The following is a 25615-nucleotide window of genomic DNA, read 5'->3' on the forward strand; positions in this document are numbered from 1 at the left end:
TCAAATCAGCAAATGCAAGAGATGACAAAGATTAAGGCAATTAGAAGCTAACAGATGTGAAAGACAAATGCCTAACTGGCATCGTAGGAAACAAGAGAACCGCTAAAACAGGAAAATATTCAAACATGATTCAATAAAATGTCCCTGTAATGAAAAAGGTAACTGCAGGTTAAAAATAAATAAAAGTTGGGTCCTTGCCCAAGTTTACTCGTCTTGCCTTTACAGTGGACCTGTAACATGGCAAGGGGTGGCTGTGAAAGTTGGGGAAACTGAGGCCAGATAGGACCTACTGAGTATTGGTATAAGTTCTGGGAGAACCTTTCCAGTCGAGGGTTCTCTGTGCGGCGACTGACAACGGTCAAGACATGGCCCGGACAAATGCCTGGAGGGCGACTGAAGGCAGCCAGAAGCCAGAGAAGGCGTCGAGAACACCCGGCTGGATAAAGGCTCCTGGCCCTGGTTGGACAGAAATCCGGCAAGACTTCCCCAGGAGCTGGACCCCGGAGACAAAAAAAAGGAATATGAATGGAGGAAAATCCTGGGGCAGGGTTTTCTCTGGGTTTCGGAATGGAGTCATAATGAACACCGGGCATACAGTGGCGCCTGCGCATTGGGTTGCCTGGGTTTATTCGGGGAGAGACGGTTGGCACCAACCGGCGCAAGCGCACCTGAGGCGGCGGCGGTCTAGGTGGGCGGGGTCGGGGGGGGGGAAAGGCAGGGCCCCACGCGCACGCGCACTGCCGCCCCGAGCTCGCCGCCGCCGCCGCCGCCACCACCACCACCCCGCCCCGCCCCGCACACAGAGACGACCGCGGGAGGGCGGGCTCTCCTGCGTGCCCCTACGCTGAGGGAATTGTGGGATACTGGCGGACGGATTCGGGCGTCGGAGCCTGTGAAGCCGACTGCAAAGCCGGGAGACCCAGCCGCTGTGAGCAAGGGGCGGTGGAGAAAGCGGGCCTCGAGTTCCGTCGACCGCTGCTCAGCACCGCGGCCTACTCCGACTGCGGAGGAGGACGTCTTCCCCCAGCGGCCTTGACTTTGCCGCGGGGCGCTGGACCAGGGAGACCGGGGCGGCTCCTCCACTGAGAGCCTGCGCGGGCCTCGCGACCCTGCTGACCTCCCATAGCCCCGGGTCGGACTCGCGCCCACCTCGCCAGCGGCCCCGCACCCAGTCGGCGCGGCCCCCCGAACTCTGGAACTGGGTGCTCGAGGGCCCCCCCCGTAGGCTCGAGGACGCGTGCGCGAGCCCCGGCCGCAGCGCCTGCGCCCTCGTGAGACCTCGCCGCCCCCCGCCCCCACGAACCGGGCTCCCGAACAGAGCCAGAGCCGCTGGCGGCGGGGCGGGGGGGCGCCCCGATGAGCCCCGAGTGCGAGGAGCCGCCGCCGCCCCCCCGCGCAGGTAAGCGGCCACTCGGGGCTCTTCCCCAGGCCCGGCACCCCGAGTTCTGCGCCCCGTCCCTGGCAGCCCTGCCTGGTACTTTAGAGTTTCCTCAGCCTTTCTCCTTGGACCCTTCCCTCCTCTTGGGGCTCCCTTCAGTCGGGTGCCCCCAGTCCCTTAGACTCTTTTTCTTAGCCACCCAGTCTCTTCCCCGGTAGGTCGTCCCCACCCCACCTCCTTCCTTGTGGGCGCACCTCTAGCCTCTTATTTAGTGCGTTCCCCTTGGCCTTGCCTTACTCCAGCCCACCTTCGCCAGCCTCTTCTCCCTTTGTCCCCCTACCTCCCCCTGTGCCCTGAGACTCAACCCCACTCTTCTGCCGACCCCCACCCTCATCTTTCCTTCCTCAGACCTTTCTCATGGACGCCCCATACCCCCTCGGTCCTGGTCCCCTGCCATCGATTCCATGGCGTCTAACTCTCACCCTTGTGCTCAGGATGACTGCCGCGGGGAGTGGGGCTTCCCTTCACCCTGTCTGGGCTCGCCCGCCCTGTGGCTTGGGCTTCTTGTGAGCTGGGCTGTGGGAGGTACTTCTGTGGAGCAGACACCACTGGGTCCCATTCTGGGAGACCGGGCCTGCCGAGGGCATGGCTGGGAGCCTGGTGCTGGGCGCTGAGGGAGGGGGACCAGCCCTGGGAGACTCAGGCAGAATGGGACAGTCAGTGACTAGCCCTGGGATAGAGGTCACTCGAGGTGCTACCGGAGGCCCAGAGGTGAGGCACTGGTGAGACGGGCTCAGCGGGTGGGGTTTTATGTCTAGGAAGGGTGTGTAGGAGTTGACAGACGTCGGTGGGAAGAAGGGCCTTCCCTGTGGAAGAACCAGGACGTGCAAATAGGTGCAGGGGAGACCCCAGGAGCCATCAGGGTGCAGATGTGTTGGGAGGGAGTGGCCTATCTCAGGGGGCTGCTTGTCCAGGCGCCTGGAGGGTGACCTGGTTGGGTCTTTCCAGCTGCTCTGTGACATGCCCGCATCTCTATACTGGTGACCCAGACGTCACTGTTACCACCAGCCTCAAAAGCAGGCTGTCTCTGCAAAGGAAGGAGGTTGTCAGGGGCGGAACTGGGCTGAGAGTCGCACAGCAACGTCAGTGGAGTGTGAAGAAGTGTCGCTGCCATCAGCGTGCCCAGCAGCCACCCAGCGTCAGCTGCGCCGGGGGTCCCCGTGCACTAGCTGTGGAGCAGGGTGCAGGGCGCCAGGGCTGGGCAGCGTTTAGGGTTTATGGATTGGCTGGGGATCAGTTACTGTAGTGGTTTTCACCTGGAGGTGATCATGTCCCCCTGGGGACACTTTGACAGTGGCCAGAGATATTTTTCCTTGTTTCAGCTGGGGTAGGGGGTGCTGCTGGGGTCTGACAGGCTGAGTGCAGCGGGGCTGGGGAACACCCTGCAGTGCCTCAGACGGGGCCCACAGCAGCGTGTGGGTAGGGCCACTGGGGCTACACCCTGCTCTCTTGCCCCACCCTGTTCTCTTGCTGGGGTGTGATGTCCTCTTGGCCTGTCTTCTCCATTGCTTCTTGGTGGCTGTGTGCTGTGTATTTTGATATACTTTCACGTTGGTCATTTGTTGTCCAGCCATTCACTGTTTGTTTGCATTAGAGGAGAAGGCTGGTCCTGCCCCTCAGGCCCAACAACTGTTTTCCAGGCTCTGTGGCCAGGTGGCCTTCGGTTTTCATTCATTCAACAAGTACCTTTAGCTGTGGGCCTACTCCTAGGCTGGGTCCTGGGAAACAGGCATCTGGTGAGGGGAGGCAGGTGACCCAACAGGCAGACGCTGTCACAGAGCCCTCAGACGCTGTCACAAGGTGACCACGGAAGCTGTGGAAAGTGTGGAACAGGCCCCTCATGCAGTCAGGGGAGGCTTCTTGGAGGAAGTGGTGTCTGCGCTGAAGCCTGAAGGACCCAGGAGGAGCTGGGCAGGCCCGAGGAACTGGAGGAGAGCAGAGGGAGCAGCTGGGCCAGGGCAGAGGCGAGGGCGCAGAAGAGCAGTCAGGTGTGGCGGGAGAGTTGAGCGCCATGCGGGTGGCAGCCAGAGAGGAGGTGAGAGAGGCCCAGGAGTGGTGGTGAGAGTGAGAAGCCTCCGTCGCGGCCTGGGCTCCCCGGCTCCTCGTGGGCAGGCTCTGGGGCAGGCTCATGGGGGGGGGGGCACGAGGACACACGACACGCCCTCCTTGATTTCAAGGCCAAGCTTGGGTTTTCCCATGGACCTTCCTCGGGGAAGTGCGGTCTTACCCCAGCCCTGACGTGTCTCGCAGGCAGGCGAGGTGCTGAGGCTCCGTGGGGTTAAGTCCCTGGTCTCAGGCCACTGAGGCTTCAGTCCAGAAAGGCAGGGCTGAAACCCAGGCCTTCTGACTGCATCACCTTGTGACACGCACTCTGCCACTCTATGTTCCAAATCTGTTTGTTGTTATGTATGCTTTTTTTCTTTGAACCCATGACCCGTCCTGGAGACTGTCATAAATGTGAGCTCTTTGGCCACATCTCAGAGCTTGGCCTGGTGACCCTCCCTGGTCTCTTGTTTCCTGATTTCTCCATCCCCTGGGGTTGGACCAGTGCAACCACCTGCCTAGGAGAGTCTGCGCCAGGGTCAGTGGGCGAGGCACCCCCCCAGGCTTTCCTGAGCCACTGTAAGGCCCCAGCCTGTCTCCCTAGAGCGGCTGGTGGCCTGTGATGGCTGAGGGTAGCAGCGGTCAGCAGGTCCCAGGTGGCTTCTCCCGACACTGAAGCCTCTGCTGAGCCCCTGGGCAGCTCCAGCGGCCACCCCAAGGCCCTCCCTGAGGCACCTGTCCCCTTGACCTCCAGTTCCATGTACTCTGAGGCCAGGGCAGGTGAGGAAGGGGTGCCCATGGGCTCCCAGCGGGTGGAGCTGGGTCTGGACATGGGTGGCTGCAGCGGCAACAGGGGCGGCTCTGTGGGCGCAGCAGTGGGGCCCTGGCTGAGCTGCTCAGGAGGCCGGAGGGGCACCCGAAGAGCGGGAGCCGCTGGCGAGGGAGAGGTGCTGTGTGTCTGATGGCTTCCTTTCTCAGGCAGTTTCCCCTCTTCTGTTTGCAGTCGGCCTTGGTTTTCAAACGGTCGCTAAGAGCCCGTGGTAGTCACTTCCGTTTTCTTGAAGATTGCTAAAAGTTGAAGAGGGTGGGGGTGGCGGGGAGCGTGGATCCCGCTGGCATGTCTGAGCGACCTGAGTCACCCGGGGCCACCCGGCTGAGCCTCTCTGGCCTTGCTCTTGTTTATAGTGCTGTCACTCTGCAGCATGGCGGTCCCCTCCCCTCCTACCACAAGTGTCCTGGCCTCAGTGTGGCCACAGGGACAGACAGGACAGGATGAAGCCAGCACCTGCCACGCTCTGGCCTGTCACCTGCCTGACCTGGCTGTCCTCACGCATGGCCCTTCCTGGCTGACAGTGCCCCCATTTCAGAGACAGGAAACGAGGCTCCCGGATGCCAGGTGCTGGCCCCCAGTTCAGCTCACTGTCAGAGTGAGGAGGAGGCCCGCCTCTCCTGCCCGGTTCCCACGACCTCCAGAGCTCTGTTCAGTGAGAACAGGAGCTTGGCCTGCAGGGCTCGGGCCTGGAGCGAATTGGGAGTTTGTGGCGGGGAATTTTTTTTGTCCCTTTTTCAATTAAAAAAAAAAAACCTCCCCACTCTGTGTCTGCATGTGCGTTCTGCGAAGAGTGGAGAAGGGTACCGACCACCACTCGGCCGCATCTGGTGCTGGCAGCCTCCTGATTTTCAGAGGCGCCTCCTGAGGTGGTGAAGCCCCTGAGGCGGTTGGAGTGGGGCTGTAGCCTGCACCCTCTAACCCTGTGCCCTGGAAGTGGGCGGGCCTAGGGTCCAGGATGGGGGTCTGCCCCTCGGCAGCGGCAGCCAGGGCTCCTTCCTGCTGGCCTGCGTCTCTGCTTCTGTCCGGTGCGAGTGAACACAGTGCTGCGTTCACAGTGCGAGTGAACACAGCGTCACCTCGGTGACGTGGCACAAGGCACCCCTGTGGGTGTGTGGGTTCTCGGCAGGGTTGGTTCGGCCCTGCCCAGTCCCCCGTGGGGGGGGGGCTACTTAGCTCGGGAGCTGGGTGGTGAAGTGGGAAGGGGGAACCTGGCCGGCTCCCCAGGGCGGCGCCCTGTGGGCCTCGGCTCTGTGGGCAGCTGGCGCCCTGTCAGTGTGGGCGCCGGGGACGGGAAGCAGGGCCTGGCCTGGCCCCGGCACGGCAGGCGTACTCGGCAGCTCTGGGTTTGTTTGTTTTGGTAACGGTTTTCGTGCAGATGTAATTCATCCACCTTACGATTCACCCATTTATAGTGCAGGGTTCGGCGGCTTCTGGTTCAGTCAGCACCGTGCAGGCGTCACCAAGCAGGGTTTCAATGGAGGTGGGACTGACGAGTGCACGTGTGTGTCATTGATTTCAGAATGTTCTGGGAGGCTTTTTCTGAACACCCTCCCGCAAAGGGAAACCCCGCTATGCCTATTAGCAGTCACCTTCCGCCCCCCTGCTCCTGAAAACTGCTTGCCTGCTGTTTCTGCTTGGAATCTTCCAGCGCCAGGTCCTTGGTGACGGCTTCACTCTCTCTGCTTGGGCGGCCTTTTGGCCTCTCTGGTCCCCCATCGCTGCTCAAAAGTTTTCCACATAGAAACAGGAGGTAAAACCACGTCACGGTCCTTGCTTCTTGTGGCCCGGGTGGCAGCTGCCCCCTGAGCCGATTCTGGTCCCAGGCTCCCCAGCTCAGGTTTGTGTGCCAGGTTCTGGGCTTGCCGCTGTGCCCAGATGCTGACTGCCGCAGCCTGGTGAGGAAGGTTCCTCACGGTTCTGACCAGCCAGGGCGCGCGTGGTGCACACGCCTTGTCACTGGGATGGTGGTGGTGCAGGGCAGGTTGGGACATGTGACCAGGACACGGTGGACAGAGGTGGGCAGGGGTGGGGGCGCCCACTGGGGCTTTGGGCCCGGAATTCCTGTCTCAGAAAAGTGGCCTGTGTGGGCTGGGGTGTGGAAGGCTGCCACGAGGCTGGTCTGCCCCTCGCCTCCAGGTGTGGTTGGCCAGGGCTGAGGAGCAGATGCAAGTGCCATCGGGTTTGTGGCGGATGTAGAGCCACTTGTTCCTGGTCTTAGCCAGGAAGGAGGTCCCCTGGATGGCTGAGGCCACCGAGGCTGCTGTGGAGGCTGGAAAGGAGAGCTGGGTGTCGCCGTGCCTGGAATGGACAGAGGCTTAGCAGGCGGCCCCTTGTGCCTACTGGCTCCGCCCCTTCCTGAGTTAGCCTTACTCTCCTTGGGTTGTTGCTCTGTCCATGGCCAGGGCATCATGGGGCCAAGCAGACTTGGAGGGCACCGTGGGAGAGGCACTTGGGGGTGCCCAGGAGGGGCATCCTGGCCGCTTGGTCTCTCCACTTCAGGTGGACCTCACAAGGCAGGTGAAAGGTGTGATGTTTAGTCAGTGCCTGGGCTGGGCTGCAGGGCCCCCAGTTTAGTTGTACGCAGGTTGCCCACTGTGCGATGGAGTGACAATGGCCTCTCAGATGGGGCTGTGGGGACAGCACCTGAGGCGCGGTGGACTCCCAGAGGGAGGACAGTGGCACGGGAGCCTGGCTGCGAGCTCAGGACGGTCTGCAGCCACTGGTCTGGATGGAGGCGCCTGCCGGCTCCCCGAGCGGCTGAGTCCCTATGCAGGAGGGTTTGGGCCAGCCCAGCACCTGGACAGCGTGCCCGGGAGGTGCTCCTGATGCCTGATGTCATCGGCTACCTGTGTCAGGTGGGCCGGTCCGCGGCCAGGCATGCAGCGTCAGAGCCAGGGCACCACCCTCCAGGGGCTGGGAGCAGGCCTGGCCTCCTTGCTGAGCCAGTTACCCATTTGTCCTGCTGCTTCTGGGTCTGTGAGTGGCTGTTTGGGGAGCACTCCCCCCATTTTCCTCTTCCCTGTCCTGGACCGTGGGTGGGAGGAGGTTGGGTGTGTGTGTGTGTGTGTGTGTGTGTGGCGTCCAGGCAACGGCACAGACTTCCCTCTGCCCGCCACTGCCCCACACCCTCTGCCACATGCTGTTCACTGGGCTGGATGGTGGCCGAGTGCCAGCCGTCACGGGGCCTTTGCATTGGCTCAGCAAGTGCAGCTTGAGGCGAGCCTGACATCAGGGGTCCCAGGATGAGCACAGCTCTGGCCCTGCCCCAGGGGTTCCTGCCAGATGGGGGACAGTGGAGACAGGCGCTTGTGGGCAGGACTGTGGTCATGCCATGCACAGCTTCAGGGCTCTGCTTTGAGGGCCCTGGGGGTGAGGGTTGGGCAGGACAGTTGGCCTCAGGTGTGAAGTGGCCCCTGGGGCCTCAGGGCTCTGGATGAGGGGGGTTGAGCGCATGCCGGGTCTGGTGAGCTGGCTGGGCTGGCCAGCGGGGCTCAGTGTCCCACGGCCCCTGCCCGCAGGGCGCCATGTTTTGGAAGTTTGACCTGCACACGAGCTCACACCTGGACACGCTGCTGGAGCGGGAGGACCTGAGCCTGCCCGAGCTGTTGGACGAGGAGGACGTCCTGCAGGAGTGCAAGGTCGTCAACCGCAAGCTGCTGGACTTCCTGCTGCGGCCGCCACACCTGCAAGCCATGGTGGCCTGGGTGACCCAGGAGCCGCCGGCCAGCGGCGAGGAGCGGCTGCGCTACAAGTGAGCCCCGTGCCCACCCCCCACCCCCCGCCCTGTCCCAGGGACGCCCCGTGGGGGGCAGGTGGGGGCAGGGAGCCCAGGCAGGGAGGCCCGTGCCGAGGAGCCCGCACAGCAGGACTGCAGGCGGCCCCCAGTGCAGGGTGAGGAGGCCCCTGGGGAGCGGCGTCTGGCCAGTCTCGTTCGGCGGCCCCCACCCCCACCCCGTCTTCCTCCTCCTGGTGTTTCTTCCATCGGGTTTCGGTCGCGGTGGCTCTGGAGTCCCATGCGGCTGTGAGAGGGAACACAGAGTTCCCCGCACACTGGCCATCCCCTCCCCTTTCCCCCTGGGGGCGTTTCTGCAGGAGGCAGCCCGGTGTCGCAGCCTGGGGGACGCCCGGGGAGGCCCGCAGGCCCTGTTGGTTTAAAGCAAGCCCTCTAACTCCACACAGCACTGTTCCGCCTGTGTTCCCTTGCACACTGCCCTTGCTGGCGCACAGTTCTCCCAGTGCCCAGCATGGTGCCGCGAGCCCGCGTGAGCCGAGCTGGCATGGGCCCTGGTGGCCGCCGTCCCCTTCTGCATGCTCCCCCACCCTTCTCTCCACCTGCCCCCAGTCACTTCGTGGGTACTTGGAGCCCTGGGGTGGGGACACAGTTGGGACTGTTGCTGTAACTGCAGACTCGAGTCTGGCCTGGGCTCCGCTGCCCTTCTTGGGCCCTGCACAGACCCTACCAGTCTGGGCTCCCTTCTGGCCCCTCCTCCCAGTTCCCTGGCGCCACCCTCTGCCCAGCCCCCCTCGCCCTGCCCTGGCTGTGTGTCTTTTGAGCCAGGTGGTGCGTGGGTGAAGGCTGCCCGTCAGTTTGCCCTTTGTGAGGTGGGGCTTCAGGGAGGCGGTTGCAGGGGCCTCAGGCGGCATCCGCAGAGTCTGCCTTGCCTCCTGATGTCCACCTGTCCATCAGACGCCTGCTCCCACGTGTGTCTTTCCCCCCCTCTGCTTGGGCATCTGTCCACCGTCCCTCTCCTGCCATCCCCCCTCCCTTGAGCATGTCCAGTGGCCGCGAGGACTGGGCTGTGGCTCACAGGAGCGGGGAGATGCTGAGGGAGCCTCCGTGTTGACCCGTGCTGTCCCAGCTCCTGGGGGTCCTGCCCTGCTCCGAGGAACCCAGGGGCAGAGGCACAAGGGCCCTGCATTCACAGGGCACCTTAAGCAGGTCGTGCTCACCCAGGCCTGGGTGGCCTGCTGGGCAGGGTGGCCCTGGGGCTGGTGTGGGGAAGGGAGGGAGGGGCGAGGGTGGGGTTCGGAGTGGTCACCTGGTCAGACTGTGTAGGGGAAGTTCTGACGATGGCCCCGGGCAGGGGCAAGGCTGTGGGCATTGGCAGGCGGATGTCCAGGAGGTGGCAGGCTCGGGAGTGGGTGGTCAGGAGGGAGGACGTTGCCGTTGCCTTCACCAAGGCGGTTCTGACAGGGAGGCGAGAATGCCCACGCCTCCCCCTATCTGCCTCCCTGCCTGGGTGTGACAGCTGCCCGCCTGCTGCCCTCCCCAGGTACCCCAGTGTGGCCTGTGAGATCCTGACGGCGGACGTGCCCCAGATCAACGACGCGCTGGGCGCGGACGAGTCCCTGCTGAACCGACTCTATGGCTTCCTGCAGAGCAGCGACTGCCTCAACCCGCTGCTGGCCAGCTTCTTCAGCAAGGTCATGGGCATCCTCATCAACCGCAAGACGGACCAGGTGCCCGCCGTCCCGGGTGCGTGGCTGCTGGGTGGGCGGGCCCCAGGGCCCTGCCATCTGACGTGCCCCTGCCCCCAGCTCGTGTCCTTCCTGCGGAAGAAGGACGACTTCGTGGACCTGCTGCTGCAGCACATCGGCACCTCGGCCATCATGGACCTGCTGCTGCGCCTGCTCACCTGCGTGGAGCGGCCCCAGCTGAGGCAGGAAGTGGTCAACGTGAGCCAATGAGCCGGGAGCAGGGGCGGGGCCTGGAGGGGCGGGGTCTGCCGGCTGGGTCAGTGAGTAAGGCCCCACCTTCTCTCCCACCCCAAGTGGCTCAACGAGGAGAAGATTGTCCAGCGGCTCATTGAGCAGATCCACCCATCAAAAGACGACAACGTGAGTGTCCCAGATGCTAGGTCTCCTCCTCTCAGATGGAGTCGGTGAGGAGAGGAAGATCGGGAATTGAGTGGCTTATGCCCCTTGCCCTCGCTGAGGTAGTGACAGAGCAGAGAAGGGGCTTCACACACGGGGGACCTCCTGCCAGAGCCTAGGAGCTGGCCACTCTCCCTGCAGGGTTCAGGTCTGGGGGTGTCCTCTGGCTCCAGGCTCCGTGCCTGGATGAGCCTGGCTTGTCCTTCAGAGGGTCCACCTGCAGGCCCCCATTCTCACCAGTAGCTCATGGGGCCTCAGCTCTTCCCTGCCCATACGTGCAGGTAGTGGGTACCTGGGCCCAGCCGGTGCCCATCCCAGGAGGGTGACAGCCATTCGGGTCTTTGTGGCAGAGGGACGAGGGTGCCCACTGTGAGCCTGCGTGGGTCCCGGGCCTGCCTGTGGGCCCTGTCAGGTTGGACCCAATGCTCTGCTCGGGCTTGGCTCCTGCCTTCTCTTTGGGAGCGGCTTGAGAGTCGTGTGCCGCGCGGCCCGTGCATTGGTGACGTGGGATTCAGTAGTTTCTAGTATGTTCCCAGAGTCCTGCAGCCATCCCCGCGTCAGTTGGGGATGTGTCCCATCGCCTTGGAAGGGACCCTGAGCCCAGGAGCTGTCGCTCGTGGTGCCCCAGCCCCGCAGCTGCCATCGCAGGGTCTGGGTCCGCCTCTCCTGGGCGTCTCGTAGACGTGGAGCCCCACAGCCCGTGGTCCCTGCTGGCCTCTGCCCCAGCACCGTGCTCTGCATGCACCTGCGGCGCGGCTCCTCGGCGCCTCGCCGTGTCCGGGCTGACGGACGTTCTGCCGGGCAGACCACGCTGCTCACCGCTCACCGGGGGCGGACGTCCTTTCTTTGGCAGCTGTGAATGGCGCGGGTGTCTGCGCGACGTCTTCTTTCCTTTTCCAGAAGCCTTCCTTGGTTTCCCTTTCTGCTGTCTCTCCCCTCCCAGTGTTCAGTACCTCGGGCGTCCTCCCTTGGGACTTGTGTCCTTCTGTCTGTGCCATTCTCCCCCCGTCCCCAAGGGCTGGGGCCAGGTGGTTAATTCATGGGGTCCCAGCCCGAGGCCGCAGCGGGTCCAGTGACTGGGCTGGGTCCTCAGCGTGCTCTCCGGCTCCGCAGCAACATTCCAACGCCTCCCAGTCCCTGTGCGACATCATCCGCCTGAGCCGGGAGCAGATGATCCAGGTGCAGGACAGCCCGGAGCCCGACCAGCTGCTGGCCACCCTGGAGAAGTGGGTTTGCCGGCTGTGCCCTGGCCCAGGGGGGGAAGCCGTCCTAGGGCCCCGGGGCCCAGGCCCTTCACCTCTATGTCCCCTCGCCCCAGGCAGGAGACGATCGAGCAGCTCCTGAGCAACATGCTGGAGGGGGAGCTGAGTCCATCTGTCCTTGTCAGCGGAATCCAGGTGCTGCTGACCCTGCTGGAGCCCAGAAGGCCACGGTGAGGGGCAGCCTCCTGGGCAGCTCTGCTACTCCCTGGGGACGTGGCCTCCTGGTTGGGGTGGAGGTCACAGGGCATCTCTCCACAAGCGGTGTCCGCCTCACAGTGGTCACTGTGGTCCTGATGGGGAGTTCTGTTCCCACCTGACAGTGGAGGAAACAGGCCAAGTCAACCGCCCCTAGCTTCCAGCTGGCCACTGGCATCCAGGGTCCCTGGGGCAACTGGGCTAAGACATACTGGGGCCTCCAGCCTGCCCTGCCCGGGCCCTTCCCCTCGCGACCCGACTGGCAGAAGCTTCACACTCCTCTGCAGACGTGCTTGTGCACACGTACAGGCCAGGCTGCCTGGATGGCTCACTCTGCTCCCTGCCCTGTGCCCCTCTGCAGGTCTGAGTCTGTGATCGTGAATAACTTCTTCAGCACCGTGGACGGGCAGCTGGAGCTGCTGGCCCAGGCCACCCTGGACAGCGCCTCGTCCTGCGTGGGCGCCCTGCACGCCCTGCGCCCTCGACTCGGCCGCTTCCATGAGCTCCTGCTCGAGCCCCCGGAGGTGAGCTGGGCAGGTTGGGGTGGGAGTGGCTGGGAAGGTGGCACCTCAGCCCCAGACGGCGGGCCCAGAACCGCGCCTCCTCTGTGTCTGCAGCTGGAGCCGCTGTGCATGACGTGGGGCACCCTGGCCCCGCCGCTGGGCACCACGCGGCTGCACGTGGTCAAGCTGCTGGCCAGCACCCTGAGTGCCAATGACGCGGCCCTGACCCAGGAGCTCCTGGCGCTGGATGTGCCCAACACCATGCTGGTGCGGGGGGTGCAGCGTGGGGAGGGGGCGGGGCAGGGGAGGGACAGGGTCATGGGTGTGGGTGGGGGCAGCGGGACTGGGCCTCTGGGGCCTCTCCGTGCGAGCCTGCACCCTGCTTCCAGGACCTCTTCTTCCACTATGTGTTCAACAACTTCTTGCACACCCAAGTGGAGGTGTGTGTGAGCACAGTGCTGAGCACTGGGCCCCCTTCTGACAACAGCCTCGAGACGCCTGACCCAAACCCCGTCGTGAAACACGTAAGCTGGGGTTGCTGGTTGCCCGCTCAGTTCCCCGGGGTGGGCTCTGCCCGCTGTCTGTTCCTCGTCTATCCTAGAGCCAGGACTTGGTGGGGACTTCACGTCCTCGGGGTTCGGGCTCTGGCTCGGGCTCGTCTTTAGGTCCTTCCTGGGAGATGCGGGGTGGCGTTCGGGGAGGTGAGTTACCGGGAGGCCTTGGGAGTCGGTGGGTGTCCCAGAAGGGCCCGCCCAGGGCGGCGGCTGCTGAGGCTGACCGGGCTGCTGCTCTGGGAGTGGCCTGGCTGGGGGGGGAGCGGGATGTGTTGTGTGGGCCGAGTGGGACTGGGTCGGCAGGGGTGCTCTGAGGCAGGGGGGGCTGGATGCCAGGGGCGGTGCACGGGTGCAGCCTGTTGGCCCGGGTGTGGCACACCCTGGGTGATGGGCGCCTCTGTCCCTCCCTCTCGGCGGGTGGGCTGGCGGGGCTGCCCCGTGACCCTGGTTGGCCCCTCCCACAGCTGCTGCAGCAGGGCCGGCTGGTGGAGCGCATCCTGACGTCCTGGGAGGAGAACGACCGTGTGCAGTGAGTGTCTCTCTTTCCTTCCGGGTGGGCAGCAGGCACAGGCGGCCTGTGCCCATCCTTGGTCCACCCTCACCCAGGTCCACAGGGGGCCCTCGGAAAGGCTACATGGGCCACCTGACGAGAATGGCCAACGCCCTGGTGCAGAACGTGGAGAAGGGGCCCAACTCGGAGCAGCTGAAGCAGCTGCTGAAGGGTGAGGCAGGGGGCTCCCCCGAGGCGGGGGTGCGGGGGGCCGAGGGCCGTGTCCCACTCCCATCCTTGCCCCGCCCCCGAGCAGAACTGCCGGCTGAGCAGCAGGAGCAGTGGGAGGCCTTCGTGTCGGGACCCCTGGCCGAGACTAACAAGAAGAACATGGTGGACCTGGTGAGGCCCCTGCTGCCCCCTGCAGTACCCACCTCCACGTCCCCACAGCCGCCCCCCAGCCGCGGCCCCTCACACCGCCCCCGCCCACCCAGGTGAACACGCACCAGCTGCACTCCTCCAGTGATGACGAGGACGACCGGCTCAAGGAGTTCAGCTTCCCCGAGGAGGCCGTGCTGCAGCAGGTGGGCCTGGGCTTCGGGGCCCTGCCCTGCCCTGCCCACCCGCCCGCCCGCCCGCCCTGACCGCCGCCCCGCTGCCCCTGCAGGCCTTCGTGGACTTCCAGATGCAGCGCATGACCTCGGCCTTCATCGACCACTTTGGCTTCAACGATGAGGAGTTTGGGGAGCAGGAGGAGAGTGTGAAGTGAGTGCGCCCCTCCGGGCAGCCGCCCGCCGTGGGCCCCGGCCTCCCGTCCTCCTCCAGGGCCCTGGGGCACTGAGGTTACTCCCCAGTGACCAGTTCCGCTCGTGGCAGTCATGGCGGTGTTTTTAAGAAGTGGCGACAAGGGTCTTTATCTTTGTCCTTTTCTGTCAGGCAGTTTTGTAAATTAGTTAGGCCACCTTGTGACAGCACCAGGTCAACAGCGAAGGGGCAGGTGGCCTTGGGATGAGCTGGGGGGGCTGGGTGGGAGCGGCTGCGTGGGAGCGGCTGCGTGGCAGGTGGAGGGCGCTGAATGGCTTCTTCCCCACCTGCCCCGCCCCCCACAGGCCCCCACCATTCTGAGCCTGGTTCTGCCACTGTCAGCCCGTGTCAGGGCAGGTCCCCCGTGTGGGTCTGGTCTCCTCCTGGGCACCATGGGCTGAGGGGCCTGGGGCTATGAACAGAGCTTGCCCTGCAGGGCCCTGAGGGGAGTGCCCGTGAATCGTGCCAGGGACCCTGTGTCCTCTGAGTAGAAGAAGTCACTTTTGAAAAAACAAGCCTGTGATGCCCTGAGGCGGGTGGTAGGGAAGCAGACAAAGGCCTGGCTGGCCCCTTAGGGTCGAGGCCAGGGCACCAAAGGGCTGGGGTCCAGGGGGAGGCAGGAGGGGACAGCCGAGACGGGGTTCCTGCTCCACGCAGTCCCCTTGGGCAACTCTGTCCAGGGCTGGACAGGAGTGCGGACGTGGGGCGCAGAGAGGCAGTGGCAAGCCAGGGAGGCAGCAGAGAGCCGCAGGGGGCAGCCCGCCTCCGCCGTCCTGGCCCACACCACCCTCACTGCCCCCGCTTCTCTCCCAGCGCACCGTTCGACAAGACCGCCAACATCACCTTCTCCCTCCACGCCGACGACGAGAACGTGAGTGTGGCCCCATCCCTGGCGGTGGGAGCTGCGGGCATTGCCACCCCCCCACCCACCCACCTTCCCGCCTCTGCCCGCCGCAGCCCAACGCCAACCTGCTGGAGATCTGCTACAAGGACCGGATCCAGCAGTTTGATGATGACGAGGAGGAGGAGGAGGGCCCGGGCTCTGGGGAGTCCGATGGGGAGGACGGCGCCTGGCAGGGCCGCCAGCTGGCCAGGGGTGCCCGCCTGGGCCCGCCCTCGAGTGTGCGGTGAGTCCGCTCCTGCCTCCTTTGCCAGGCCCTGGCATGGGGTGGGGGCAAGGGCGCTGCATGGCGTTCGGGGAGCAGTGAAGGAGGGACACTCACGGCTTCCATCAGCCTGAGCACAGGAAGCCTGCACGGACTGGGGGGGGTGTTGGCTGGGGCCCTTTGAGTTCTGAGTGGCAGAAACCCAGTTCCGCTGGGCAAGGACCCTGCAGGAAGAGGGTGCCAGCTGCTGTGTGTCTGCAGCACCAGGGGCCCTTCAGGTGCGGCAGGATCCAGGTGTGTCTGCAGCTGGTGTCCCACGCGTCCCTCGACTCTGCTCTCTGCTGTTAGCTGTCATGCCCGTGTTTCTGCAGAGGCTGTGGGACGGCCCAGCAGCTTCTCTCCCCTCGTTTCAGCCTCAGCCTCATGTCAGTCAGCTGCGACCCCTCTCTGTGCCAGCGTGAGGTCATCTTCCCTCACGCTGGCTGGCCTGGCCACCAGTGGCGGGGGGAGGGGGGGGGCCACACCATGGAGGTTTCCCGAGCAGACAGCCCGGTGCCTGCCACTGGGCCTCTGCCCCCAGGGGTCTGACGGGAGGACCAGAGTGTCTTACCTCTTCAGTGGGCCTGTGAGCAGCACACGGGCGAGTGGAGGCGTCCTGAGTGTGCAACCGCGTGCAGGGCCTGGGGCGGCCCTGCCGGGTGCACTGCTTCCTGGACCTGTTGTTTCTCCGCGGTGGGTTTCCGCTCTTCTGCTTGTGAGGCCTTCCCTGGGGTGGGTGTGACCGGCCCAGTCCAGGCCACGCCTCACCCGTGGTTCCCTAAGAGTGTGCAGGGTTGGCCCGCGTGTGTGGGTTTGGACCCGTTCTGAGCGGCAGGCGGGGTGCAGTTCTGCTTTTGTGCAGAGATCCGCCCGGTGCCGGCCTCAGTGCCTCCTCGCTGTCGTGTTGTAGGGGGTGTGAGACTGGGCAGTGTGGGTCCTGCCGCAGCGGTTCAGGGCCGTGCCGGCTCTCCGGGGTCGGCATGTTGGCGTCCTGGGCAGGGCCTGGCGGGACGGTGCCGGGGACGGTGCGGGCCGGGCGCAGGCGGGCAGGCGCAAGGCTGCTCCAGTGTCTGGCTCCTGGGCCCGAGCGAGCGTGGGCAGTCTCCCCGGGAGCGGGGCCCTCCTGTGGGAGCGCTGCTGTGGCGCCTTCAGAGTGTAAGTTGTGCACCGCTTCCGTCACACTTGCTCCCGAGTGTCTTCGTTTTCATTTTCACGCGAGTGGATTTGTTCGCAGCTCTGGTGTCCCACGCGCAGGTTTGTTCTTGCGGTGTCCCTGCCGCCTCCCACCTGGTGCAGGGCTCTCTGCCAATCACTGCCATGCCTCCTCACCGTCCAGGGCGAAGTTGAGCCCACGCGGGGTAGTGGCCCCAGCTTGTTCTGGCCCCGAGGGCATGGCTGTGGACCAATGGGGGGTTGGGCGCAGCCCTTTGGGGTTTGGGGCGCTCCCCTCTGTCCTCTGTGGGCAGAGTCTCTAGTTTATTCTCAACACTGAGCAGATGGAGCCCTTCCCACCGTGGACAGAGGCGTGTGGCTGGCATTTGCTCAGCGCCTCCCGTGGGTGGGCACTCAGTCCAGTAGGACTTTGTCCCCCGTCTCGAGTCGTGTGTCAGTCGACATTCTGCAGTGTTTTGGGAGCAGCTGCTCTCAGCTGAGGACATAGTGGAGACGAGAGTCCCCCCTTGTCCCCCCGCGTCTGTCGTTGCGGGGAGTGTCGCCGTGTTGCAGGAGCCTCTCTGGGACGGGAGACTCTGGCGTCCTGCTACCCTGGGCCCAGGGGCCCCTGACCTGTCCCGTCCCCACTGCCCCCTCTGCCCCTTTTACCATCTGTTGGTTCCTACACTGCGGGTGGGGACAGGCTGCCTCCCCACTGTCGCTGCCGCAGCGCAGAGGTTGATGGCTGGTTCCGGGGGCAGGAGCGGAGGCAGCACAGACAGCGAGGAGGAGGAAGAGGACGACGACGACGAGGACGACGACGAGGAGGACGAGGACGGCCGGGAGGCCCGAGAGGAGGCCAGGCCCTCTTTCCCCAGCCCCCAGCCTCCTGGTGGGTGAATGTGCAGGGTGGGCGTGGGTGGGCGTGGGCGGGCCTCTGCCTGCCAGCCTCACCGCTGCTCTGTCCTTGCCCCAGGCCCCAGCTGGACAGCCACCTTTGACTCAGTGCCTACAGACGCCCGGACCAGCCCCCAGGACTCCCGGGAGAAGGAGCCGCGCTCCGGGCCCCTTGCCCCACAGGGACCCCTCGGCGTCCCTGCCCCAAGCCCAGCCGGCCCTGTGGCACCCAGTCCCCTGCAGCTCAGGTGAGGCCTGAGCTGCTGCCGGGCACGGCCCCGGGTCCTGGTTCCCCGAGGCCCCAAGGCCAACCCCCGTTCTTTCTCTCGCCTCCCAGGTCCCAGGGCCCCGCACCTCCCTCCGCACCTCAGGAAGCTTCTTCCGAGGGCAGCAAAGTGGCAGAGCTCACCGGTGAGCTGCTGCCCTGGCCGCCCCTCGCCCTGCGCTCCCCCCTTGCCCCGCGCTCCCCCACCTGCTGTCCCCTGGGCTGGTGGGAGTGTGCGGCCTCATGTCTCCTGGCCTCTCTTTCCCACAGCCCCCTGTCAGGCCTTGGTCAGTGTCAGGGACCTCCAGGCCACCCTCAGAGGGACGACGGGCTCTGCCCCCAGCTCCTTGGACAGGTGACTGGCTAGGGAGCAGCTTCTGGGGGTGTGGGGTCTGGGGCCTGTGAGGGCGGTGACTGCAGCCTGACCCTGGGGCTGTCCCTGCCCTGGAGCTGCTCTAGGTGGCCCTTGGAGAACGTCGGGCCTGTGCCTGTGCTCCCGGATTTCGTCTGGGTCCTGAGCCCAGGGCCACCGCCCAGCCCTGTGGGCGCCTGTGGGCGGGAGGGAGGCATCTGGGAGAGCGGGCAGGGAGGGTGCAGAGCCCAGGCCCCAGGAGACCTGGACCTCCTGCCTGGGTCGGCTCCCAGGGTCTGGGGCAGGGGGCTGTGTGCCCCCTCCCTGCCTGCACGTTCGCTCTGGGCAACAGTGTCCCCTGGGGCATTGGTGACAGCCCCGCCGATTTCCCCCACAGTGCAACCAGAGACCCTGCTACCTCTGTCCCAACCCCCGGGGGCCCCCAGCCCCTCCACACCATGGAAGGGGAGAAGAGCCCAAAACCCTCAGGGCTCCCCGAAACCCAGAGGTGAGCATGGGTGGCCCTGAGGCTGGTGGGGGCTCATCACGGTGGGGGGGGTGGACCCTGACCTGTCACATCCCTGTCTCCCGACAGTGCCCAGGCCCCCAAGCTGCCTTCAGCACCCAGCGACTCTGTCCAGGGAGGGCCGGGGTCCCCAGGCTCCTAGTGAGTAGCAGGTGGGCCGGCGGCTGGGGTGCCAGGTGGGCTGGCAGGTGGGCCGGCAGGTGGGCCGGCAGGTGGGCCGGCAGGCCCCTCACTCCCGTCTCCCTCTCGGTTCCCAGATAACTGCCTGGTTCCGGTGGTGGCGGCCAGATCCTCGTCCTGTGCGTGGACCCTGCTTGGGCGGGGTCAGGGCGGGTCCCACACAGCCTGTTGCCCCATCACCCATCCCACCCCCACCCCCACCCCACATTCTCTCCTCTGCACTCCCAGGAGGCTGATGCCAGGGAGACAGGCCCTACCCACCCCTATTTGCACTGAGAAGAGAAATGATGGAGTTTTGTCTCCTAGAATAAAGATACAGAGTTGAGTAGAGCGAAAGGAGAGAGAGAGAGAGAGAGACCTATATTATATATTATATACGTATCGAGGGAGGAGGGGGTGGGAGGAGAGCCAGAGGAGAGCCAGGGCTGGGTGGGCAGGGGTGGGCTGTGCTTGGGTTCCCCGGGCGCTGTCCTCTCCCTCTGGGTGCAGACGCCACACCCACACTCCACACGTGGCCTTTCAGCTCAGGTCCACCTGGGGCCAAGGGGGCTGTGCCTTTGACCCAGCCCATGCCCTAGACCCTGCACTTTCCCCGGGCTGGGGGCCCGGGAGCCCAACCCAGGGGGCCCCTCTGGTGACATTCCCACGAGGCCCTGACATACTCCAGAGACCCCTGCACCTCCCACAGACCCTGGGGCAGGGGTGTGGTGGGGGTCTGGCTGGGATCCCCCTCCAGTGCCTGAGGGTCTGGGCTCCAGCCCAGCTGCCAAGTGACCTTGTCCCAGCCCCTCTCAGGCTGGCGTGAGTGTGCGTGTGTCTGTGCCGAGCTTCTGTTTCATGTTGCAAATACAAATAAACAGAGGAAGACAGTGTGAGACTCCTGATGCTCAGAGCTTGGGCTCTGGGTCGGGTGAGGGGGCCTGGTCTCCAGAGCCGTCCCCAGGGGTCCCCTTAGTTCCCCCAGCCTCGTGGGTCCACTGCTCTGCCCTCAGCTGCCCCAGCCACAGAGGGACCTTGTAGGAGCCACGTCCCCCAAGCCCCGTACCCTCTGGTGGAGCAGTGGGTGGTAGACGGCAGCCGTGGAAGCCGGGCGGGGCACCCAGTGGGTCTGTGTCCCGAGGGGGTGGGTGAAGGGTGGGCCAAGGTCCAGCCTGTGTGGGGAGCCCCTGGTCTGCCCTGTCTGCAGCTGGGGACCCTGATGAGTCATCACTGGGGTTTGTTTGGTCAGGAAGTGTTTGTGGTGGGGGCCACGGGCCAGTGCTGGCCCCCACGGGGCAGGAGTAAGGCCCAAGTGCACGGGGGACCCCAGGAGGGGCAGGGACGGAGTCTCATCCTGTCCCTCCCTCCGGCAGACAGACGGGATAATGGTGCCCTGATCCCCTGATGAAGGAGGGCGGTGACCAGCTGGGCACAGGACTAATAAGAGGCAGAGGGGGACAAGGTTGGGTCCCAGGGGCCTGGGACAGGCTGCTGGGGAGGAGGGACCCCCTGCCTCCCAGGGGCCACCTTATCTGCCGGCACCAGGCAGAGCCACCCCGGGGTGGGGGCAGCATCTCCCTGTGCTGTTATCAGAGTCCACAGGACGCTCCTTGGGTTAACGTGTAACCACACACCGTCCCCTCCACCCTCAAAGCCATCGCTGCCCACACATGGGCCACTCGGGGGGACACAGGCTGACATGGATGCCCGGAAAGAGGGGCTGCCCCGAAATGCTCGATTTTCGGCCCAAGTGAGAGCCCCCGAGTGTGGGAGGGGGGCTGGGCCTTGGCTCCTGGGAGGCTGGGCTGTGTGGGGCGGACGTCCTGGGATCCCTGGTAGGGGTGGGAGCCCCTAGACCTGAGTCTTGGCCAGTTAGGGGTCTGATCTCCAAGGGTGGGAGGCAGACTGGGACCCCAAGGTCAGGCGGCTTCTGAACCCTCACCCAGGGGCCGAGAGGGCTGGCCTGAGCTCCAGGGTCTCAGCGGCCCCCTTGTGCCCACAGCAGCCGAGCCTGGTCAGCCTGACCCCCTTCTTTCTCGCCTGCGCCACCTACTTCCTCCTCTGGGACCCGGAGGGCCCGCCGTCCTGGGTCGGCGCGCTGGTCAAGTGCCTGCCTGTGCTGACCCTGGCTGGGTTCCTGCAGTCGAGCTCTGGCGGGGCCCGCACCGCTGCCCTGCAGGTGGCCCTGCTGTTCTCTGCCCTCGGGGACGTCTGTCTCATCTGGCCCCAGGCCTTCCTCTGGGGTGAGCCGGCTGAGCGGGGCGCATCATCCCTTTCGGACCCTCAAGCCAAGGGGTGCTGGGTGCAGGGGCGGGCAAATTGTTGACAGCGTGGTCTTCGGAGACACGGGGCTGCAGCCCTGACTGACACCCCCCCCAGAACCCTGCCCCCAGGGCACGCGGCCTGACCTGAGCCAGTGTGAGTGGCGGGCACCTCGGAAGCGGAGTGTGGGGTCCAAGTGGCACAGAGTTCAGGAGAGCAGTCCTGCAGAGAGGGGACACCTGGCTAGGGGTCTGGGAAGGACGGGGCCCACGAGTGCAAAGGCACGGGGATGGGGGTGTGCCCAGAGTGTGCATCCAAACACCAGGGCCAGCGGCCAAGGGGGGAGCCAAGCAGGGGGTGGGGTTGGGACTGCTCTGAGCAGGGTGAGGATGGACACTGCATGGCCCGCGGGCAGGGGGGCGGGGTGGCCACCTAGACCAGGCGGGCAGGGACGGAGGCCTCACCCTCACCGGGTACCCCCCAACCCCTGCTCCCGGCCTCCAGGTGTCCTCGCCTTCACCCAGGCCCAGCTGCTGTACATCTGGGTCTTCGGCATCAGGCCTCTGCGGCTGGGCCTCCTGCTACCCATCCTCCTGGTCTCCCTCCTGTTCTTCGGCGTCCTCCTGCCACACCTCCCGCCTGACATGGTCCTGCCCCTGACAGCCTACGGCCTGGCCCTGAACACCATGCTGTGGCGTGGCCTGGCCAGGGGCGGGAGGGCCTGCTGGGGCGCCACGCTCTTCGCCATCTCGGATGCCCTGCTGGCCTGGAACACCTTCATCCAGCCCCTGGCCCACGGCCGCCTGCTGGTCATGGCCACCTACTACGCCGCGCAGGTTTTCATCACCCTGTCGGCCTTCCAGGGCCGCAGGCTCAAGACCAACTGACCAAGGGCCCACACGGGCCCCCTGAGTCCGCCTGCTCCCCTCCTGCAAGGACCTGGGCCTCCCAGCCAGACCCGGATGGGGGAACGCCCTCGGGGGCCGCAGCCAGCCTGCCAGCAGAGGCTTCTGTCCACCGGAACGCCTAACCTTTGGCAGAATTCGGAATCCACCACCGAGTTCCGAACACTTTCCCTTGGCTCTGATTCCAGGTTCCAGGCCCCTCAGCCAGATCCTCGCTGGGCCCTGCCCAAGCCCCTGCCTGCCCGTGTGACTGCAGGCAGCCTCCTGTGTCCACGGCCCCCTTTCCTCTGGCCCTGGTTATTCTCTTGTTATCTGAGTAAAGGGGACATTGAAATGACCAGCTTTATCTGGGGTGGGGGTGGGGGAGAGGGGATCACAACGTCAGCCAAAGGGGTTTCTGTTCTTTTATTTTTTTCTCCTCGTAACAAAATGTATGCAGACAGGCAGTCTGCTGTACTCAGAGTAAACTCGCCTGCTGTCCACCCGGGGCGTGTGGGGCGTGGACTGCCCAGTGCTGGGATGATGTTACAGACCTGAGGCCAGGAGGAGACTCTGGCCCATGGGGTAGTCGTTCCTGTGGCCACTGTCACAAGTCGCCACAAACTGGGCGGCTGGAAACAGCCGCGGTTTAGTCTCTCATAGTTCTGGAAGCCAGACGTCCAAAGTCAATGTGTCCACCGGACCCCAGGCTCTGGGGAGGGTCCTTCCTGCCTCTTCTGGTGGCCTGGCCATCCCTGGCGTCCCTGGCGTCCCTCCAATCTTGGTGTCCCTTCTCACGGGGTGTTCTCCCTCTCTCTCTCTCTCTGTCTCCTCTCCTAAGGACACTGGCCATTGGGTTTAGGCTGGACCCTAAATCCAGGACGATCGCATCTCAAGATGGCTCCAAAGGCCCTGTTTCTAAGTAATGTCACAGCCACAGGGGCCAGGGCTTTGGACTTGGACACCTGTTTCAGGGAACACAGTTCAACCCACCCGAGTCCTGTACGGCATCAGCAAAGGAGAGGAGAGGGTTGGGGAGGTGAGGGGACTCCACGACGGGAGGCCCTTTAGGAGGAAATAGGCAGCAATGGGGTGGAAATAGAGTAAGGAGAGAAAAAGAACCCAGACGTGGCCCTCATCTTGGCTGTGACCTTGGCAGCCCACTGACCCTCCCTGGGCCCTGGGGTCCGCATCTGAGGCCGTGAAGCAGTCAGAGCTGCTCTCCAAACCCTGCTTGACTTACAGTGTGCTTTAAGGGACTCTTATAGCAGAGGGGAGATTTTCCATCTATGAGATGCTTTAGGGGACTTCTTTTTTTTTAAGTATGTTTTATTGGTTATGCTATTACAGTTGTCCCAATTCCCCCCCCCTTGGCTCCCCACCTTTCCCCAGTTCCCTCCTTCCCTCCAGCAATCCCCACCTTAATTCACATCTGTGGGTTGCGTGTATAAGTTCTTTGGCTTCTCCATTCCCTGTACTGTTCTTAACATCCCCCTGTCTATTTTGTGCCTACCAGTTATGCTGCTTGTTCCCTGTTCCTTAGCAGAAAGGAGACTTTACATCCGTAACGTGTTTATAGGAACCCCCCTGAGTCTCCCCCTGGTTTTTAGTCCCTGTTCTACCTTCAGGCCAGAGTCTCCTCTCAGCACAGAGGAGAGCCTTGGGCCTGAGGGGTCACAAATGTGGTGACAGCCAGAGAGAGGCAGGTGTTCTGGGTGGGGCACCCTGCCCTTCAAAATCTCAGATGTTGCCCTGGAGGCCGCCTATCAGTCTCTGCCCCACGCCCACCTGGTGGCTCTGACCAGCTGCTAGGCTACCCAGGCCCCGAGGCCTTGCCCGTCATCAAGAATGGGAGGCTCCTGCCCTGGCTGATGTAGCTCAGTGGATTGAGTGCGGGCCTGCAAACCAGACGGTCAAGGTTCGATTCCCAGTCAGGGCACATGCCTGGGTTGCAGGCCAGTTCCCGGCAGGGGACACACCAGAGGCAACCATACATTGATATTTCTCTCCCTCTCTCCTTCCCTTCCCCTCTAAAGATAAATTAAAAAAAAAAAAAAGAACAGGAGGCTCCTGCCCTGGCTAGGGTAGCTCAGTGGATTGAGCATGGGTCTGCGAACCAGAGGATCACGGTTTGATTCCCAGTCAGGGCACGTGCCTGGGTTGCAGGCCAGATCCCAGCAGGGGACTCATGAGAGGCAACCATACATTGATATTTCTCTCCTTCTCTCCTTCCCTTCCCCTCTAAAGGTAAGTGAATAAAATCTTAAGAAGTGTGGGAGGCTCTTGACAGACTTCCCACCCCAGAAGGAAGTGCTGAGGAGCTGGAATTTTTTCACATGCAGGTCACTTCCGAAGCCAGAGCTGAATCAAGGGGTGGGCAGGGTTGGTTCCTTCCAAGGCCTATGGGGGTGGGGCTCTGTGCCTCCCGACAGCCTCTGGTGGTCTGGTCGCCTTTGGCAGCCCTTGGCATCATCAGGTCCTGAGAGCAGCCGCCACCTCCTGTCCGTCACAGCCCCTTAAAAACATGGGCCTATGAGATGTTATCTGGCCATAAATAGGAATGAAGTTCTGTTCCAGGCTACAAATGCACCAGCTTTGAAAACCTTATCCTGAATGCCCTGGCCGGTGTGGCTCAGTGGGTTGGAACGTTGTCCTGCACAATTGAAAGGTGGCTGGTTTGATTCCCAGTCAGGACGTGTACCTGGGTTGCGGGTTTAGACCATGGTCCAGGCGAGTGTGAGAAGGCAACCGACAGATGTTTCATCTCTCCATCCCTTCCCCTCTCTGTAAAACCAATAAGCATGCCCACAGGTGAGGATAAAAAACAGTAACAACAACAACAACAAAAAACAACCCTGCCCTGGCTGGTGTGGCTCAGTGGATTGAACACCAGCCTGCAAACCAAAGGGTCACCAGTTCGATTCCCAGTTGGGTCCCATGCCTGGGTTGCATGAGCCAGGTCCCCAGTAGGGGGCGCTCCAAAGGCAATCACACATTGATGTTTCTCTTCTTTTCTTCCTCCCTTCCCTTCTTTCTGAAAATAAGTGAAATCTTAGAAAAATAAATAAATAAAAACCTTACCGTGAGCTAAAGATGCCAGTTCCAAAAGACCCTGGCTGCAGGATTCTGTTTAGAGGGCATGTCCGGGATAGGTGAGTCAGAAGACAGATGTGGAAGAATGCTTGTCTGTCCCCGGGGTGGGGACAGGTGGCAGGCATGGGCCGGGGGTGATAGGTAAAATGCAGGGACTGGCTTCCGGTTGCCCCTCCCATCTGTCTGTACTGAGGAAGTAGTTAAACATCGTGATTGGGCTTAGAGAAAGTCCCCTTTTGTCACTCAGGAGCCGGGCACGCAGGTCTGCTCTTGGGGGACCCAGGAGAAAAAAATCCCCACGTCCTCCCTCCCGCCCAGTGAAATCCGTCTGTGTCGGGGTCTTCCAAGGACACCCTGGCTGAGTATTTTGCTGACCACATCGGGACAGAGGCAGCCACGGTTTTGCCAAGGAGCTCCGGGTGTGGTGGGAGCTTTGAGGGAAGGGAGCCAGGGTCCCTGAATCCTCACGCTGTGGAGCAGGGACGGCTCTGTTCTTCCCCGGGGTCCCCTGACCCTGACACCTCCCCGCGGGGCTGGCACGGACACCAAGTGATCTCGGTGACATGGGAGTCTGGGCTTGGTTCACCAGCAGGAGGTCAGGGAAGATGGGAACGGTGTGGAACTTGAGACCGGAGTGCAGACAGCAGACTCCCCTACTGCGACGAAGGGCGTCACATTCAGACTCAGCGTTGAGTCCTGAGGGCCCAGGTGTCACCGCGGCAGAGACTAGACTTGTCTCTACCCTCCAAAGAGAGGCCACGTGCACTATTCTGAGGATGCTTAGGTAAGCTCACGCAGCAGGGAGTGGCCAAGGGTCCACTAGAACTGGAAGAGACCATAGGCCCTGGCTGGTGGAGGAAGAACTTGCCAGAACAGCACGTGCAA

General features: G+C 63.8%; 2 protein-coding genes across 8 annotated transcripts; both read left to right on the top strand.

The window, feature by feature from the left end:
• Positions 1 to 821: 821 nt before the first annotated feature.
• PPP6R1 (protein phosphatase 6 regulatory subunit 1) lies at positions 822 to 19382 on the top strand. 7 transcript variants are annotated; one of them, XM_037038037.1, is made up of 24 exons: positions 3372 to 3473; positions 7832 to 8064; positions 9587 to 9773; positions 9852 to 9989; positions 10086 to 10151; positions 11301 to 11413; positions 11506 to 11619; positions 12006 to 12168; positions 12262 to 12414; positions 12537 to 12671; positions 13166 to 13230; positions 13308 to 13423; positions 13505 to 13593; positions 13686 to 13775; positions 13859 to 13956; positions 14809 to 14866; positions 14953 to 15122; positions 17054 to 17184; positions 17269 to 17437; positions 17527 to 17600; positions 17725 to 17809; positions 18204 to 18314; positions 18402 to 18473; positions 18590 to 19382. In XM_037038037.1, coding segments are annotated over exons 1-24 (2655 nt in total). In that variant the 5' UTR covers positions 3372 to 3449; the 3' UTR covers positions 18591 to 19382. The 7 variants fall into 7 exon arrangements, with proteins under 7 accessions (XP_036893930.1, XP_036893928.1, XP_036893927.1 ...); XM_037038035.1 differs by lacking the exon at positions 3372 to 3473 and adding an exon at positions 822 to 1399 and having other exon boundaries at positions 9587 to 9989; XM_037038033.1 differs by having other exon boundaries at positions 3370 to 3473; positions 9587 to 9989; positions 18402 to 18508; positions 18545 to 19382.
• A 689-nt stretch (positions 19383 to 20071) lies between these two features.
• Positions 20072 to 21995, top strand: TMEM86B (transmembrane protein 86B). Its single transcript, XM_037038042.1, has 3 exons — positions 20072 to 20241; positions 20494 to 20734; positions 21258 to 21995. The coding sequence occupies exons 1-3, from the start codon at positions 20191 to 20193 to the stop codon at positions 21638 to 21640; spliced, it is 675 nt and encodes a 224-aa protein (XP_036893937.1). The 5' UTR covers positions 20072 to 20190; the 3' UTR covers positions 21641 to 21995.
• Positions 21996 to 25615: the final 3620 nt, after the last annotated feature.

Source organism: Sturnira hondurensis, unplaced genomic scaffold (genome assembly GCF_014824575.4).
Source record: "Sturnira hondurensis isolate 20B ecotype Veracruz unplaced genomic scaffold, ASM1482457v3 Scaffold0024124, whole genome shotgun sequence".
Taxonomy (NCBI): domain Eukaryota; kingdom Metazoa; phylum Chordata; class Mammalia; order Chiroptera; family Phyllostomidae; genus Sturnira; species Sturnira hondurensis.

Coding starts and splice junctions, on each gene's coding strand:
- TMEM86B (XM_037038042.1), top strand. CDS start 20,191: ATGGATGCCCGGAAAGAGGGGCTGCCCCGAAATGCTCGATTTTCGGCC. Junction 20,242..20,493: donor ATGCTCGATTTTCGGCCCAA/GTGAGAGCCCCC, acceptor TTGTGCCCACAG/CAGCCGAGCCTGGTCAGCCT. Junction 20,735..21,257: donor GCCCCAGGCCTTCCTCTGGG/GTGAGCCGGCTG, acceptor CCCGGCCTCCAG/GTGTCCTCGCCTTCACCCAG.
- PPP6R1 (XM_037038033.1), top strand. CDS start 3,450: ATGCGGGTGGCAGCCAGAGAGGAG. Junction 12,672..13,165: donor CAAACCCCGTCGTGAAACAC/GTAAGCTGGGGT, acceptor CCCCTCCCACAG/CTGCTGCAGCAGGGCCGGCT. Junction 18,315..18,401: donor GGGCTCCCCGAAACCCAGAG/GTGAGCATGGGT, acceptor GTCTCCCGACAG/TGCCCAGGCCCCCAAGCTGC.